Source organism: Aquila chrysaetos, chromosome 7 (genome assembly GCF_900496995.4).
Source record: "Aquila chrysaetos chrysaetos chromosome 7, bAquChr1.4, whole genome shotgun sequence".
NCBI lineage: Eukaryota > Metazoa > Chordata > Aves > Accipitriformes > Accipitridae > Aquila > Aquila chrysaetos.
In genome coordinates, this window is record NC_044010.1 from 46,761,692 (window position 1) to 46,778,417 (window position 16,726).

At 41.9% G+C, this 16,726-nt stretch overlaps 1 protein-coding gene across 7 annotated transcripts in view; it reads left to right on the forward strand.

Moving 5' to 3' along the window:
• The window catches only part of SH3KBP1 (SH3 domain containing kinase binding protein 1), a 225,589-nt gene that overhangs the window by 18,274 nt on the left and 190,589 nt on the right, over positions 1-16,726 (forward strand). For 3 of the 7 annotated variants that reach the window (XM_030020196.2, XM_041124841.1, XM_041124843.1), the window contains exon 2: positions 7,840-7,997. In XM_030020196.2, the coding sequence (XP_029876056.1) occupies positions 7,840-7,997 (158 nt within the window). Of the gene's footprint in view, positions 1-7,839; positions 7,998-10,847; positions 10,893-13,361; positions 13,386-16,726 lie in introns of those variants that run through there. The other 4 variants (XM_030020198.2, XM_041124844.1, XM_030020199.2 and 1 more) reach the window with 3 other exon arrangements.

A 16,726-nucleotide genomic window follows, 5' to 3' on the forward strand; every position in this document is an offset into this window, starting at 1 on the left:
CTACTAAGCATTAAATTAAAAAAGTCTTTGTCCCTGACATTGCAGTAATGAGTTGTACTGTGCCAGTCTCCAGCAGGGTTGGTAATAACTAGCTTTGATTGTGTTTCATGAGTTTTTATGTTACAATTTGGATTGATGGTAATATAAGGCTGGGAACAGCTGATTGTGTTGGCATGAGAATGAACATTGCCCTTTTAGATAAAAATAAGTTGAATAGCTTTTGATATTGGATTTTATTCTTAACATGAAAAATGCCTTCTTCCAACAGAAAGAGTCTAATAACTAGCGTTTGCAAGCTGGGGCATGTTTGACCTTCAGGCATCATGGGTTACAATATTTTGAAGAAAAATGCACCAAAAACAGAAGCCAGATCTGTTTGCCCCAATTTTCCCCGTTTTATTTTGCTTTTGGCTGAAAAGGGATCTGGGTTTTGGCTGTTAATGTAACAAGCTGTTTACCTTGGCAGAGCTGGGCCTAAGACCAGCCTTTGTTGGTTAACAAATAAAATTGGTTTGAGCTCACTGTCCATGGAGTGTTTTCTCACATCATAAAGCATTGTGCAAACTGGGACACTGTTTTAGTCCAGTTCCTGAGGAGAAATCCAGCATAGAACTTCCGGAATGAGGTATGTTGTACTTGCAGATGTGGAGCAAAACTCAGATCTGCTTTTTCCTACCATATGTGGATCAGTGTTGTCTCTAGTATCAGTCCAGCTTCCATGAAAATGAGGTTGATTTAAAAATTGCAACTGCATGGACCTATAAATTATAAAGCACTTGTAGACTATTCTATGCTCTGCAAGCTTCAGTAGTGTGATAAATGAGAATTTTGAGTGATCTCAGAAGTACGTTCCCATCAGTTTGTCACAAATCTGCACATTTGTTAGGTGTGCTTATTCCTCTTTCCAAACTTGCTCTTGGTTTCCTTTGAAGGGTTTATAAACATCTTGATTGTGTGGTCCATTTTTGGTGACTTATGTGTCTCTGACAGCTTACACAGACTTATGTTATAGTAATCAAATTCTCTGAGAGGAGACAGCTTTTAAAAATATTTGTATGTGTTTTTAAATAAGTGGAAACTTACAGACAGGGAAGACTCTGCACAGTAAAGGGTTTTTCTGTTTGTTTAATCAAACTTCCACTAAAACAAAGGTGGTTGAACAGCTGCAGCTGCCTGTATGTGAATTGGTGCAAGGCAGACAAACTTCAGGGAGGTAACTCCAGTGCCTCCAGCCTACCCAAGCAGCTGTAGAGTCAACTCAACAGCCCTGTCCAACCTTTTGGTCTCTCCTCATAAGAGAGAGAACATAGTAAGAAAACAAAACTGTCAAGAATCATGTCAGTTATACAGCCTTCTTGGGGAAAAACTGCAAGCACAGCAACAGGCACTTAGAAGTCTTTTAAAACATAGGACTTAGCGTGAGAGTTGTTTGCCTTCCTTCAGTATGTCTTGCTGCAGTCTGAATGTTGAGGAGTGTTTGAAGAATCAGCAGGTGGAGCCAGCCCGAATCCCTGCTCCATTGCCATCTCCCCGTTACAGGTCTCTAACCACCTCCTGGTTGCTTAGGGAGAGCTCAGAGCAAAGCAGTATGTAATTGCATCCACAGCAAAATGGGAATAGGATTTTAAAGCTTCCTAAGTAAGGAGGAGAAATGACTTGGCATGTACAAAAAGCAATGTGTAAGCTTTGAGTCCTGAGAGCAAGTGCATCCTAATGGGCTGCTTAAAAATGAAGGATACAGGGCCTTGCTCTCAAAAGATCTTTCCTGGGGTTCAACCAAATTGGAAATACACTGCTAAATAGTCTGAATTTTGCTTTTTTTTGAGCCTGAGTGCTGTTGTGTTCTGTGGCGATAGGAATTTTCATTGGTGTGAGACTTGAAGTAGCGTGTGTACCTTGGTGCCGTGGCCTGAATCCAGTAGTCTTTGGAGAGCTATCATGTAAATACAACTTCTGAACCAATTTTAGTGGTTACTTTAGGGTAAAGTATGCCTATGTGGATAATAACAGTGCTATTTTGGGGGGCTTTAGTTCATATTTTAGAAATATGTCTCCTTTTTTGGGGGTATTTTCCCTAACTGGAATGGTTAGTTCAACAGATTCTCTGGTTTGTGAAGCACTTGGCACCGAAGGGGTCCAGAGACTCCATCAAAGGTGGTGTGGCATGGCTCGGTAATTGTGGTGGTATGCTGCAGGGCAGCTAGGTCTGTTTGAAAATTGGTTGGATGGTTGAGCTCAAAGGGTTGGGCTTTCCAGATCTTCTCCAAGTCCCTGAGGCTTCAAGAGCCCAAACCCCCAACTTTCCTGAATGAAGGGCAGACAGAGTCTGTGCCTCTTGGGGTGGGATTGGAGACACCCAGAATGGCAAGTCTGGAAGCCTGAAGTTTATGACATCTGACACTGGGAGGAAGGCTTCTGCTTCACCTCGAGATCTGCAGTTACAGAACAGATTCATTGCTCTCATAGGTGCTGAGGGTCTGGGTGCTCCATCTAGTGAAGCACCCAAGCTGGCTAAATCTGAGCCATGCAGGAGCACCAGGAAAAAATGGCAAGTGGTAATAGTAGGGAAATTCCCTGCTGTGGGGGGTGGAGACTCCGATCTGCTGACCTGACCTGTCATCTAGGGAGGCTTGTTGCTTGCCAGGGGCTTGGATCTGGAACATTGTGGAAAGACTGCCAAGGCTTGTCTGGCCCTCAGGCTGCTATCTCCTGCTGCTCTTCCATGTAGGCTTCAATCATATTGCCAGGAGTGGTCTGGAAAGTATCAGTTGTGACTATATGCCTCTGGGATGATGGTCAAGGACATGGGAGCCTGGGTGGTTTTCTCATTGATCCTTATGGTGAGAGGGAAGGGTGTGAGGGTGAGTGGACAGATCCTGTGGGTAACAGCTGATTGCATAGCTGGTGTCAGCAGCAGAGTTTTAGTTTTATGATCATGAGACCGTCTTTGAGGATTGCTTGGAAAAGATGGGATCCGCCTAAGTAGGGCAAAAGTATCTTTGCTAACAGGCTGGTGAACGAGGTGAGGAGAGCTTTGAAATAGTAATGATGGGGGAGGGAGAGGATGACCAACAATCTTATGAGGAAGCAGTGGACCGGGTTGGCAAACAAAAAAAGGCAGGATTGCAACCCTGGACTTGAAGAGGGAAGACTTTGGCCTGTTCAGGGCTCTGCTTGGAAGAATCCCACTGGAGACAGTTGTGGAGAAAAGAGGGATCCAGGTGAGCTGGTTGGTTTTCAGAGATCACCTTCTCCAAGCTCAATAGTGGTCCATCTGACAAGCAGGAAAGCCAGCAGAGGTGGTCGGATGCCTTCATGGATGAATAAGGAGCTCCTGACAAAAATCAAACGTAAAGAGTACAGGAGGTGAAAGCAGGGAGAAGTGACCTGGGAAAAAGGTAGAGAGAGAATGTCTGTGTGTGCAGGGATGGGGTTAGGAAAGCCAAAGCCCACCTGGAGTTGAATGTGGTAAGGGATGTTGTGGGTTAACCCCAGTGGGCAGCTCAGCCGCATACAGCTGATTGCTCACTCCCCCACAGAGGGATGGGGAAGAGAATTGAAAGGGTAAAAGCGAGAAAACTTGTGGGTTGAGATAGACAGTTTAATAGGCAAAGCAAATGCTGCACGTGCAACCAAAGCAAAATAAGAAATTAATTCTCTACTCTCCATTAGCAGGCAGGTGTTCAGCCATCTCCAGGAAAGCAGGGCTTCATCAAACATATCGGTGACTTGGGAAGACAAACACCATAACTCCAAATGTACCCCCTTCCTCCCCCAGCTTTATACGCTGAGCATGACATCATATGGTCTGGAATATCCCTTGGGTCAGTTGGGGTCAGCTGTCCCAGCTGTGTCCCCTCCAGCTTCTCGTGCACCCCCAGCCTACTTGCTGTTGGGGCACCGTGACAAACAGCAAAGGCCTTGAGGCTGTGTAAGCACCCTTCAGCAACAGCTAAAACATCTGGGTGTTATCAACACTGTTTTGGTCACAAATACAAAACATAGCACTATGCGAGCTGCTATGAAGAAAATTACCTTTATCCCAGCTGAAATCAGTACAGATGTGTAAGGCAACAAGAAAGGTTTTTATGGGTGCATGAGCAGCAAGAGGAAGACTAGGAAAAGTGTGGGCCTCCTGCTGAATGGGAATGAGGGCCTGTCACAGAGGTACTTAATGCTTTAGTCACCTCAGTCTTTAATAGTAACACTGGCCTTCAGCCATCCCAGGCCCCTGAAACCAGTAGGAAAGTCCAGGGCAAGGCAGACCTACCCTCAGTGGAGGAGAATCAGGTTAGGGAATATTTAAACAAACTGGACATGTGCAAGGTCACGGCCCTGTTGAGGTACGGGCGGAGGGAGGTAGCTGATATTCAGAGGCCACTCTTGATAGTCTTTGAAAGGTCATTGTGATTGGGAGAGTTTCCTTAAGACTGGAAGAAAGCAAATGTAACTCCTGTCTTCAGGGAGAGCAAGAAGCCTTCTTTTTGCTGAGAACTACAGGCTGGTCAGCCTCATGTTGACCCCTTGGAAGGTGATGGAACTAATAATCCTGGAAGCCATTTCCAAACATATGAAGGAGAAGCAGCTGGTTGGGAGTAGTCAGCATGGATTTATGAAGGGGCAGTCATGTCTGACCAATCTGTTAGCCTTCTGCAATGAGATGGGTGACTTGGTGGAGGAGGGGAGGGCAGTGGACGCTGTTTATGTTGACTTCAGCAAAGCTTTTGATGCTGTCTGCCATGTCATCCTCACTGACAAACTGATGAAGGTAAGTGGACAATGAGGTGGATTGAAAAGTGGCTGAAGTGCCAGGCTCAAAGGGCTGTGATCGGCAGCACGAGGTCCAGCTGAAGGCCGGTTGCTGGCAATGTGCCGCAGGGGTGGATGATGGGACTGACGCTGCTCAGCCTCTTTGCTAACGACCTGGATGACAGGGCAGAGTGGACGCTCAGCCAGTTGGCAGGTGATGCAAAACTGGAAGAGTATTTGACACGCTAGAGGGTCGTGCTGCCATTCAGAGAGGCCTCAGCAGTCTGGAGAAATGGGCTGACAGGATCTTGATGAACACAGAGAAATGCCAAGTCCTGCACCTGGAGAGGAATAACGCGAGGTTGAGTGGCTGGCCAGCAGCTTTGGCGAGAAGGACCCCAGGGATCCTGGTGGACACCAAGTAGACCCTGAGGCAGCAACGTGTGCTTGCGGCAAAGGCAGCTCCTAGCTTTGCGGGCTGCGTTAGGCGGAGGGTTGGCAGGAGGGAGGTTGCGAGAGGTGATCCTTCTCCTCTTCTCCTTTCTGGTGAGGCGCATGTGGAGCGCTGTGTCCGGTTCTGGGTTCTCCCGTACAAGAGAGAGAGATGGAGATACTGGAGCAAGTCCAGTGAAGGGCCGTGGAGAGGGTTGAGGGATTGGGGTATCTGACACGTGAGGAGAGTCTGAGGGAGGTGGGACTGTTTAGGCTGGAGAAGAGAAGGCTCAGGGTGGTGTTATCAATGTGTCTGAATACATCCTGTGGTGGAGAAAAGAAAGCGGAGCCAGACTCCTCTTGGCAGTAGACAGTGAAAGGAGGAGAGGCAACGGGCACAAACTGAAATCCAGGAAAATCCATTTAAACATAAGAAAACCTCCTTAATCTTAAGGGTGATCAAACACTGGAATTTCCATCCTTTGTGATATTAAAAATCTGCTGTATAAGGCCCTGAGCAATCTGTGCTTTAGCTATCTCTGCTTTGAATAAGGGGGTTTGGTCTACAGAGGTGCCTTCTGACCTCAAATGGTGTGTGATTTGGGTAGTGGTTGTACTCTACTTGCAAGCTGATAGTAAATGGAGTAGCACCAGGGGCTGTCCTGGGATCTGTTCTGTTTAACATCTTTATCAATTACTGGAGAGGGCAGTGGAGTGCACTCTTCCTCAAGTCTGTGGTTGGTACAAATGGGTAGAACAGTTCACGTGCTAAAGAGTGGGGAGACCTGAGGCTAGAGGAACTCTGATTGTCTAGGTTGGGGAAGAGAAAATGGGAGGTCCTAACAGCAGCCTTACAATACCTACAAGGATGTTATCAAGAAGATGGTGTCAGGCTCTTCACAGCAGTGCATGGTGGGAGAAGACCAATGGGTGTAAATCGAAACAAGAAAGGTTCCAATGGACGGTAGAGAGAAAACTTTTTTCCCAGTCAAGCAGTGGAGCAGGTTCCCCTGCGCACCCTACCTCTGTCCTTGGAGGTTTTGAAGACCCATGTGGGCAAAGCCCTGAGCAACCTGGTTTGACCTCAGAGCTGGTCCTGCTTTGAACAGGAAGCTAAGCTAGAGACCTGAGGTCCTCCCGGCCTGAATGAGTCTGATTTTTCAGTTAACTTTCAGAGGTAAATGTTTCAAGTTCTGTTTGCACGTCAGCTTGTAATGTGTGGGGCCACTCTCTTTTGCTGTTCATTATGTAGTTTAGCAGGCCTCTTGTGATCTGGTTTTATAATGGTTTTGGGCTTCAAAGAAGAAGCAGTAGATGAATATTATCAGCCATAGCCTTCTGTCTGGGATGTATCCGAAAGTCAGAACACCCTTTTAGCTATGACTTGCAGGCTCTGGGGGAGGGCGGGAGATGTTTGGCATTGTGACTGTGTGACATTTTGGGGGTGGAGAGGAATAACTCTGCTTTCCTGTCAGCTTAATTCGATTTAGTTTGCAGGGCTTGTTATTTAGGCAGAACCCTTTTGCTGTCTGTGGTGTAATGGTTAGCTTTGCTCTGTGAGCTGTATTGCCTGTTTGCAGGCCATATCTTGCAGGTTTTACATAGCACCGTCATTTCTGCAGAAAGCAGATGCCTATTACTAGTTCTCATTTTGTTGTTTCGATGGTTGAAGTGCTAAGTGTTTGGTGGAACATCCTGGGGCATGATTTTCCACTGAAGAAAACAGGAGTAAGGGTTTACAAATATGGCTATCCTTGACGTTGCCAATCTGGCTCCTCCTAGTAGATATTTGACGAACCACTAAATATAACTATGGCTTCCATATTTGAATACCCCAGGTCTATTATTTTTGATTCTCCAAGAATTTTTCTATCTTTATGACTTCCTTAATTCTCTACATAGACTTTGTTGAGTGTATGGTTTCGAGGGATGGGGAGTCCTCCCAGGTAAAGACAAAGATACACCGTGTAATGGTAGCAAGCTTATAATGCACCTCTGCCTGATAACAGACATTCAGAGCAGTAGGAGTGTTTTATCTTCAGATCCTCTGATGCATAATCTCAAGTGAAAGTAAATTTTTCTCCCTTTGGTGAAACCCCGCAAGAGCATGTTCATGCAGCAAAGCTTTGCATTTCTGTGTAAACAGCAGTGAAACTCAGCATGATGCAAAAATACTTGTTAAATACTCTTTAGGTTAATAGTGATTTATTTAGCAAAGTAGGTGCAGTGGCTTGGGATGCTTATGAATTTGAGAACCTTTCCAGAAATAAAGTGCTTTAGAAGTCCTGTGAACAAAAGTTAAACATTGTCCAAGAAATAAAAATAAACTTTGTAATGCTGCAGGAGTAGATACTGCAGAAGCATCACAAATTGATTTCCTTTAATCAGTAAAGAAAAATGCATGCCATTTGTTGCTCCAACCATGATGGGCATTCCTGTGGTTTTTCTTCTTTTTTTTTTTTTTTTTGGCCTCTCTCGTAGTAGTTTCCCACAAAATATTACCATTACATGTTGCCTATTTGATATGCTCTCTTGGTTAAGCTGTATATATTACTTTCATTGAGAATATATAATTGGATTGCTGTTTTCTTATTCCTTTCGAAGGCATGGAGACTTAAATGTAGTCAATAACTGTGCATATGTGTGTTTGTCTTTTAGTGGAGGCGATAGTGGAGTTTGACTACAAAGCTCAACATGATGATGAGCTGACGATCACTGTAGGTGACATAATCACCAATATCAAGAAAGATGATGGAGGCTGGTGGGAAGGACAGCTCAAAGGCAGAAGAGGTTTGTTCCCTGACAACTTTGTAAGAGTGAGTACAAAGTGGAACTGTTCTTGTGTGTATATGTTTTGTGTACTGTGCTGTTGAGGCTAAATATCAGCCTTTATATCATAATCATATCCAAAACCATAATGTATTGCAATACAATGTTCTATTGAGGCTATGTTACTTTCTTTGCAAAGACAATGTAGTTTTGATATCTTGAAAATAAAACTAGCTACCCATACATTTCTCTGCCTTTCAGTGATTATGTTTGACTCTGTGGTCTGGGAAAAAAGTGATTATTCTAGAACAACTTACATGTCATGGCATTTGCAATATTTTCTCTTCTCTGTAACTGCTACTTCTTCTCCAGAGTGCTTTCTTAGGTTTTATAGAATCTTATTGTGAATACTTACTCCTGGGTAAACTAGTTGAGAATAATTCAAGTGGATTTTTCCAAACGGTTGCCTATAAAACCTTAAAAAAAAAAAAAAAAAAAAAATCATGACTTTGTATTTCATGTAATGTACCAAATAACTTGCAGTAATACTGGTTTCAGGAAAGCGAATCAAAGTTTTAGAAATATATATCTTTTTTACTGGGCACCTGTGTGTGCATGCATATGTCTGCACATACGAGACTTTTAGTACCTCTGGGCCTCCTTGAGTTGTCATTGCAGACCTAGGCTGTTAGTTTCTATAAACCTCCATAAACTTGATTCTCCGCTGTGGAAAAGAGAGCAAGAACTACAACAATAAATTAAATAAATAGGTTTTATGTTAATCTGTTACTACAGCTTCAGATGATCTTTGTGATTTTTCCCTTTCCAAGGGTATAAGTATCTTTTTTTTTTTTCTTCTTCAAACTGTGTGAGCCTGTTGTTCGTTTAGACATACGCACATAATGAAGTAATTTCATTTTGCATCAATAACGCTGCACATGTCGAGGTAATTTGGGGAAGTCATTCAGTGGCAAACTTAGCGAGCTCGTAGCAGGAGGGGACGCGGGAGCCTCAGGTGTTCTGTGGGGGCAAACGTACTCACGTCCTAATCCTCGTTCTTGTCATTGCCGAGAAGAAAGATCAGCTCTGTGTCTGTCAGGCAGCAATGATTAGGAGGAAGTAACAGCCTCAACGAGATGAAAGGGAGTGGAGGAGGAAAATGGGTACACTGTTTCTTGTTAACCTCTGAAAATCTGTACATTGGGGTAGGGGGAAGAAACTATTTTGGGACTTGTGTATTGATAATATTTTTCTGCTTGAACTCTGATGAACTGTGAAGTTCTGTGGGACAAAAGCAGACTTCCTCTAAGCTTTCTCCTGGCTGATGTTTGAAATCTGCTGCTGATTTTAGGAGGTGTTGGATTTAGTGTTCTAAATAAATGCGGCCTATGAATTTCTGTTATGAATATATCATAATCTAAGTATGAAGGTTTGCAAGTTCTTCCCCTTAGTACATTATTTTTAAGGCCTCTTCTTTCCCAAATGACTTCAAACTGTGACATCCTGTCACATAATTGAAATATAAATAGCTTTTTCTCAATAGAAAGTTCTAAACCAACAATAAATGGTTTGGATTTTGTGTTCTTGTAAAACATCCCTACCTGGTCTTTGCTCCCCCCACCCCACCCCCTTTTTTTTTTTTTTTTTATTTAAGATCAACATCCAGGGCTGTTTTCTAAAGAACTAAAACTCACATTAAATTCTTCCTCATCCTCAACTTGAACGCAAAGTGAATATGTTTTTCGTAGTTGAGCATTCCCTCTCTAAATTAGGTAATGCAGAGTGGAGGATACAAACTTTCTAAAAGTACAGATAGTGAACATCTCGAGTGAAAACCTTTATTTTTCTTCAGTTTTTCTTGTGTAAATCTCCTTGTATCCGGAGAGCTATATAAAATGTAACAGCAGTCCCAGGAGAAAGCTTGTTGAGTGTAATCATTCTGTCCACTAAGATTATAAGTAATTGTAAACTTTCTCTTTTGGTTATGGAAAGTTTTTTAACAAGGGCATGCAGAGTTGAGCTCACCAGCAATCAATTCATGCCCCATTGCTATTCTGTTGTGTCAGCAAGGTAATTGAGAGGCAGGCAAAAAGTGATGCTACAGATAAGTGGTGGAGTTGAATGCAACTCCAAATTCCCATTGCTTATCAGAATTGGTTGTAAGAGTAGTTACTTAAAAAAGTTACTCAGGAGGTAAAAATCACTAATGAAATTCTTGAGGTGCTTTGCATTCTACCTTCAAGTGGAGGGAATAATTTCTTATGGAAAAGAGCTTTTCCTTCCTGTGATTTGATTTTCTTTTGAATAAATTCATGATGGCATTCCAAAGAAACTGTTGAGTTTTGCAAAAATTGAATGTTTGGGCTGAATCAAAACCACTGAATTAACACAATAAAGAGGCCTGAGTGGTCTCTGTTAGCGTTTGTGCATAGATTCTGGAAGTGCAGTTTGAAGAGAAAAGAGTTTGGAGGAAAAGATGTACAAATCAGAAATGGAAAAATTAGGGAAATGCAATATACTGGAATGTTTATGAAAAGACATTAATATGAAGTGTTACTTAAGAAAATTTAAAAAAAAAATTTTTCAAGGGAATACTAGGTTGTGAATGTGGAAAAGACTTTTGGAGTTGCCTGTAGCAAAAGTGGTTTTAAATTTCACGGAATATATGCAAATTAGGAGACCATTGAAGAGGAGTTGTCTGAAGACAGATGTGAGAAAGAAAGAGGAAAGGGGAGGTAGTGATTATATGTATGCAGCACATGTGCAGTTATTTTTTTCAGGGGACTTTCACTGTGAAGTTGTATCAGAGGTACTTCCTGTTCTTGAATCTGCAAAACAACTGCTCTGAATTCTATATATTTTTATACATACAGACACGAAAAAACACAGATTCATACTGTGCTTATGCTCTGCAATTCAATATGCAAGGTGTAACAGAAAAGGTATTTGAAATTTCTTTTCTCTTTCTGTTTTCACTGCCTCTTAGTCTGCAGCTAATGTCACTTGGAAGATTTTGTGGGAGAAGTTTGTCTAAAGATAAGAAAATTCTTTGGTCCCTCTTTAAGATCTAGTTTACCTCTCTCAGCCTTTGTAGATATCTACTTTTGTTAGAGATACTGCTGCTGAATTTATCATAACAAATGTATGAAACGTGTATCTGGTTGTCGTCTTTTTCTGTTTTCTTTCAATTTTTCAGGTAGAGAAATAGAAGTATGAGTGGGGAATTACGTACAGTGCCTGGTTATCTGTTCTACTCCTCAGTTATGCAGTTGAAAAAGGGCATGTAGCAGGTGTGACTGCAGTGTTGTTCATTTGCATGGTATAAAGTTGGTTTTCGATATCTTTCTAGCTTGAAAACTTCAACTTGAAATCTAAAATCCTTACTTTTATAACCAGAAAATAAAGTAAATGTGGATTATGTGTAGTATATTAGGGTTTTTTTTAAATGCCATTAGGAGACAGATGGGAAGCTTTTGATTTTTTGTGGTCTTATTTTAACAAATTCCTTGTCTAACCATGCTCTGCAGTGTAAGACTGTTTGTAAGTGTGACAGCATCTGAGACAGTTAGATTTTGCTGATAGCAGAGGAAGGTGTAGAAAGCAGGAAACTGTGGTGCAGAGCCATGCTTGCCGGTTTTAATTTGCAAAGCCAATTCTATGTGGGATTTGATTGTGTTATACTGGTAAACTGAATTTACTGCATGTGAGAACCTTAAGGCTTGTCTGTACTCCAGAGGACTTGCCAATATTGCTAGCAGAATTGGGGAGGTAAATTTTTTTTTTAAATTAGCAAGAAGTGTAGTGGTATTTATTTTTGAAATTGTGGTGTCTAGCTCGGGTTTTAGAATCCATGAAACAGGACGGGGGCTTTGTGAAACTGTACTGCTGCCTCGGGTCAGAACAGCAACCTGGATTTCTTGTTATACAAGCAGAATACAATCTTTAACTGGTGCAAGTTAGTTGTAGGATGTCAGGGATGTTCATGCTGAATCATAGGTACACGGTGGAGATCCCTATCTGCTGCTTGTCATTTAATTTTCTTCCCTGTATGTTTTGGTTGTTTCTGATCTTCACAACCAGCCAGAGGTTGCAGGAGATTGTGAGTGAAACACAGGGTGACTCCTTGCTGAGACCCTTGTGCTTGTTACACACCCCACACACCCCTACCCGTCCCTGTCAAAAAAGCATAAATAAAGAAATTTACGCTTTCCTAAAACGTTTCATAAGACTGGCATATGCAGGGGCCCTTTACAGCTGTAGTTTGGCTCCTGGGAGGGAAAAGAGAATATTCCCCATGTCCCAGAACACTTTGGTTCCTGCAATACTTTCCGCTTCCCCGGCCCTCCAGCTGCTGCTTGGTACCACTGCTGTTGCCCTTCCCTCCTGCTTTGCCACTGCGCTCTCCAATACTGCTGTGCCTGCCTTTGCTTTGGGCCTTGTAAGTTCGTATTGCCTTCACTGCTCTCCTAAGTACTCTGAATACTATTAATTAAGTGATGTCTGGGCCAGCTTTGCCTGAGTAGCCACTTCTGAAAGTTACGGCATCTGCCGAGGCACTGAGGTTATGTGCAGACTAGGGAAAGCAGTGTTATTTTTGTCTGTACCTGAAAAGATAACTTGCTTTATGGGTCAGTGAATTATTACAGGGTTTTTTTACATACTTGGCAGGAATTTGCAATTCAATTACTGAGCTTTTTTGTTGGAAATCTTACTAGAATACTGTCTACGTATTTGTTCTTAGGAAGTGTTTTAGATTGTGGCATCCTAACTGTTACGTCCTCTTGGGAATGAGAGCCAGGAGTACTAGTTTCTTATTCCAAGTTCTGGGTATGGCCATTAAACTTATTATCCTTGTGGTGAAATACAAGAGAATATAACTGGTGAAAGAAACTTTCAGATAGGTTTCATCATGTGAAAATGTTGTCTCCTTGAGCTTTTGTTTCTGTCAACAGCAGTTAAGGTTTTGTGAGGAGAAACATAGCGTCGCTGATGTGATATTTGTTATTGCTGCAGTTACTACTCTTACAATGGTGAAAGCAAAACTAGTGAAACGAAGTCTTTCTCCCTCTCCCAACCCATCTCCCCCACAAAGACACAGATCCACCAGGATGGTCTTCTGCCAGTCAGTAGTCTCTGACACAGCAGCATCGACTCCTCTAAGGGAACTTGGCACAGAGCAGCAGCAGCACTCTGGGCTGTCCTGGATGCCCAAGGCATGATTACAAATAATGTCGCGCCTCAACCTGTTCGTCTGGCTTCAGAGGAGGTGGGGAGCTCCCGGTGAGGCAGCTGCCCTGGGTGTTTGGCCTGGAAGCGATGTGAGGCTCCCTGGCAGCGACAGAGGCTCTTGCCCGTTCCTTGTCGCAGGGAACTGGCGATCCTCTCAGCCGGATGGGAAGGGTGCCGTGCTCGTTGCGGTCGGCAGAATGGATCCCGTATGTTTGTCGTGGGGGCGAGTGCGGTGTTGGCTGTCCTGTGGTGATCAGATCGTTGGATGTGTTTTGGTGCCAGGTTTTGAGAGAGGGATTACTTTGCGGGGGGTGTGGGGTGTGGAACAGAGAGGAAAGAAGGGTTGCTGTTTGGGGCTGTCAGCTGTTGGGCGTTTTGTGGGAACCAGCGTGTGAACGTTTTATGAGCTATGCAAAAGTGAGAGGGTTTTGAATACGGGCAGCCGTCATGCAGTGGACGCATGGTAATGTGAAGCTTCAGTGATAAGGTTTTTATTAGCTTGTAGTGACTAGTACTTTATATTGCAACAAGTTATTAGTGAAAAGTAACCTTCTGAAAAGGCAGAGGCTTAATTGTAATTATGTATTGATAGAGCTGGTGAAAATATAGCAGTTTGAAAAGAAAACGTATTGCTTTTCATTCTTTAATATGCATCATATTTGCTGGTGTTTAAAAAAACATAAAAAGAAGTATTCTTATTTACGTACACATAATATTGCTTCACTGAGAGTTCAGTGTAGGTAGTACAAATTGATATACTTAGGAGACTCAATTATTTCCTCTTTTTGCTCAAGTTTGTCTTTTGCATTCTTAAGAAAATTTCAGTACAGTATTTCTATTTAAAATATGCTGTTGGTTAAATTGTAAATAAAAAAATTATAATTTTATGCTAAAAAGTAAGCTAAACACTACTTTTTTTTTTTTTTTCCCCTTCCTGAGGCTCTAAGCCCTGAGGAGGAAGAGAACCTAATCAGAGACTGAAAGAAAGACCGAATGTGCTATCTAAAAGATATATTTTCAATTATATAACTTCTTTGGAACTGTAATTTCATAATTCTTTAAAGCAGCTTCAATTTCTTCAGAACTTATTTATATGTTATTAATTGGAACTGTGTGTTACACAGGGAAGTCAATGTGGTTTTGGCAATAGCCTCTTAAAGTAGTTTCCATAAGGATTTATAGAAATGGCAGGATTAGATGGTTGACGGCGTTTCTCCAACCTAGTCCTAAAAGGTTGGGAGGCAAAGAGAAGGTGTCCTGACCTTATACTTTCTCTTCCCTGTTGTCGGTTTCTTTTTTTTTTTTTTTCTTTTTCTGGCAACTTTCCAAGCTCCGGATGTTTTTATTTTCTCTGTAGCTTGTTTATGTGTGGGTGGGTATGTTATAGTAATCCACGTGTTTTGCTCTGATTCATTTTTACCCTTGTTCTGGCAATTGTTTTACTCTTGTAGCAGGCTGCTGTGAGAAACTCTTCTCTGTAGGTAAAATCTGTAGAGGTGCTTAGCAGCATTTGCATACAAATGTCTTGCAGAACATACTTCTACAGTTTTGAATTTACAGAGTACAGCTGTGTGTCTGATTTTTCCCAACAGGACCAAAACCCTCGTTAGAATTCTTAAAACAGTGACAGAAAGCACAAGGTCCTAGAAACTGAATTGCAGTTCAGTCCCGCTGCTGCTTGAAGCCAACATGAGAGTACTTGTTGGTATTTCCACCTTTCTTGCATTTTAATTACATAGCCCTGAGATGGATTCCCTCAACTTTAGGAAACATTGTCTGATTCTGATGCTTTTAATGTTTGTTTGCAAAAAAAGGGTATAAGAGAAAGAGTATTCTGGATGCCTGTGGTGTAACTACAGCATTTAATAATCGTAATTGTGAAGGGTTGTGCTTGCATTCAAGCTTAGTCTGCCAAATATTCCATTTACTCCATTAGAATAATACAACCTGTATCCAGACTACATCTGATTGTCTTTCAGTTTGTATTACTTAAGTGTTAAGTAACATTAACAGTAAGAAAAAATGAAGATGCGAGCAAGCAGGACATGTGGGAAAAAGAAAGCTATTGGGGATTGTAAGACTAGCTGTTCTAACTGCTGCTGTCATGACTTAATGATACTGTTTGCTTCTGAATATTCCTGTCCTGATCAAACACTGTACTTTATTAACAGTAAGTACATGTGTGTATGTGGGGGGGGTTGTTTAGTGGTGTTGATTTTTTTTATTTGTTTGGCTTTCCTTTGTTGTTCTGGGGTTTTACTTCTATCTACAGAAGAGGTTTTTTTTTTTCTGAAGTATCATGTGTAGACCTTCTAACAGCTTTCATGCTTTTATAAAGTGCATATCAACTGGAATGGCAAACTATTTGCATTATTTGCTATTGGAAGTAGTATTGACTAATTAGATATCTGTATTCAGTGTCTGTAAGTGCTGCAATTCCCTTCTAGAATCTTTTGGGAACTATTTGGGAAGCTCTCTATTTGGAGACAAAGTCCTTAAAGGGTCCCCCATTTCCTGCCGTCACCTAATTATTTACTCTACTGGAATTTCACTGGCACTGTTAGTAAAATTATAATATGATAGAGTATATTAGAACAGTTTAGGTTTATGATCAGCACATGTTGTTCTCTTCAGAGTTGGAAAGAGACAAGTATATGTGAGTCTCTTAATCCTCATTTCTTGGCTCTGTTACAGCCATATGAAATATATTATTGTTTATATAGAGACAGTGTAGTCATTCAGTTACCCTTGGAAAAGGCAAAGGTGCAAGTAAACTACCATCATGTAATAGGATGAGTTATTTACTCACTCTGACTTCAGACTCCTTCTTCAGTGGTGGATACTTAGTGCTGATGGTTCTGACGGCAGGTGGTGAGAGATGGAAGGGAAGAAACAAGTAGAGCATACATTTTTAAAAATAACATTGGTACCTCCCACCCAGGGAGAAGGAACAAGGCAAACCTGTCATCTTTACAGAAGGTGGTAATGACTTCTGCTTTTATTAACACCCCCCCCCCCCCCCCCGAATATTGAGAGAAATAAATGCATCACAAGTCATTCAAGACTGTGCAAGGTGTTGAATGTATGTATCTGCTGCTTCAGAAAACCTTATTTTCTCCATTTCCCACTGCATGAGGACTCACTGCACCCTTTGAAAGATTAATTGAGTACTCGTTCTTCCAGAGAACTTGCACCTTCCCAGAGGCTATAGGCCAGTATTATCAAAAACCCTGATTAAAAACACCTTTCCAACAGAAACCATCTCTAAAACAGAAACTTCTTTCATAACTTTTGTGATTGCTCATGGTTACAAGTTCTTGCCATTCTTCGGCTGGTTCATGATAACCCGCTTAGCTAAGCTGTGGTTTCTCTTTTAGACATGCTTAGGTGAGTTTAGGCAGTCTGATCTATCTGTCAGTATTTACTTTTTGATTGATAGCACAAAGCAAATGAAACTCCTTTTTATCCTTTTGGTTGAAAATTATTCTCTTCCTGCTTGGAGCCAAGAGCATCGTGTCATCCAGCTTTCCCTTTGCCACCTGGGCTT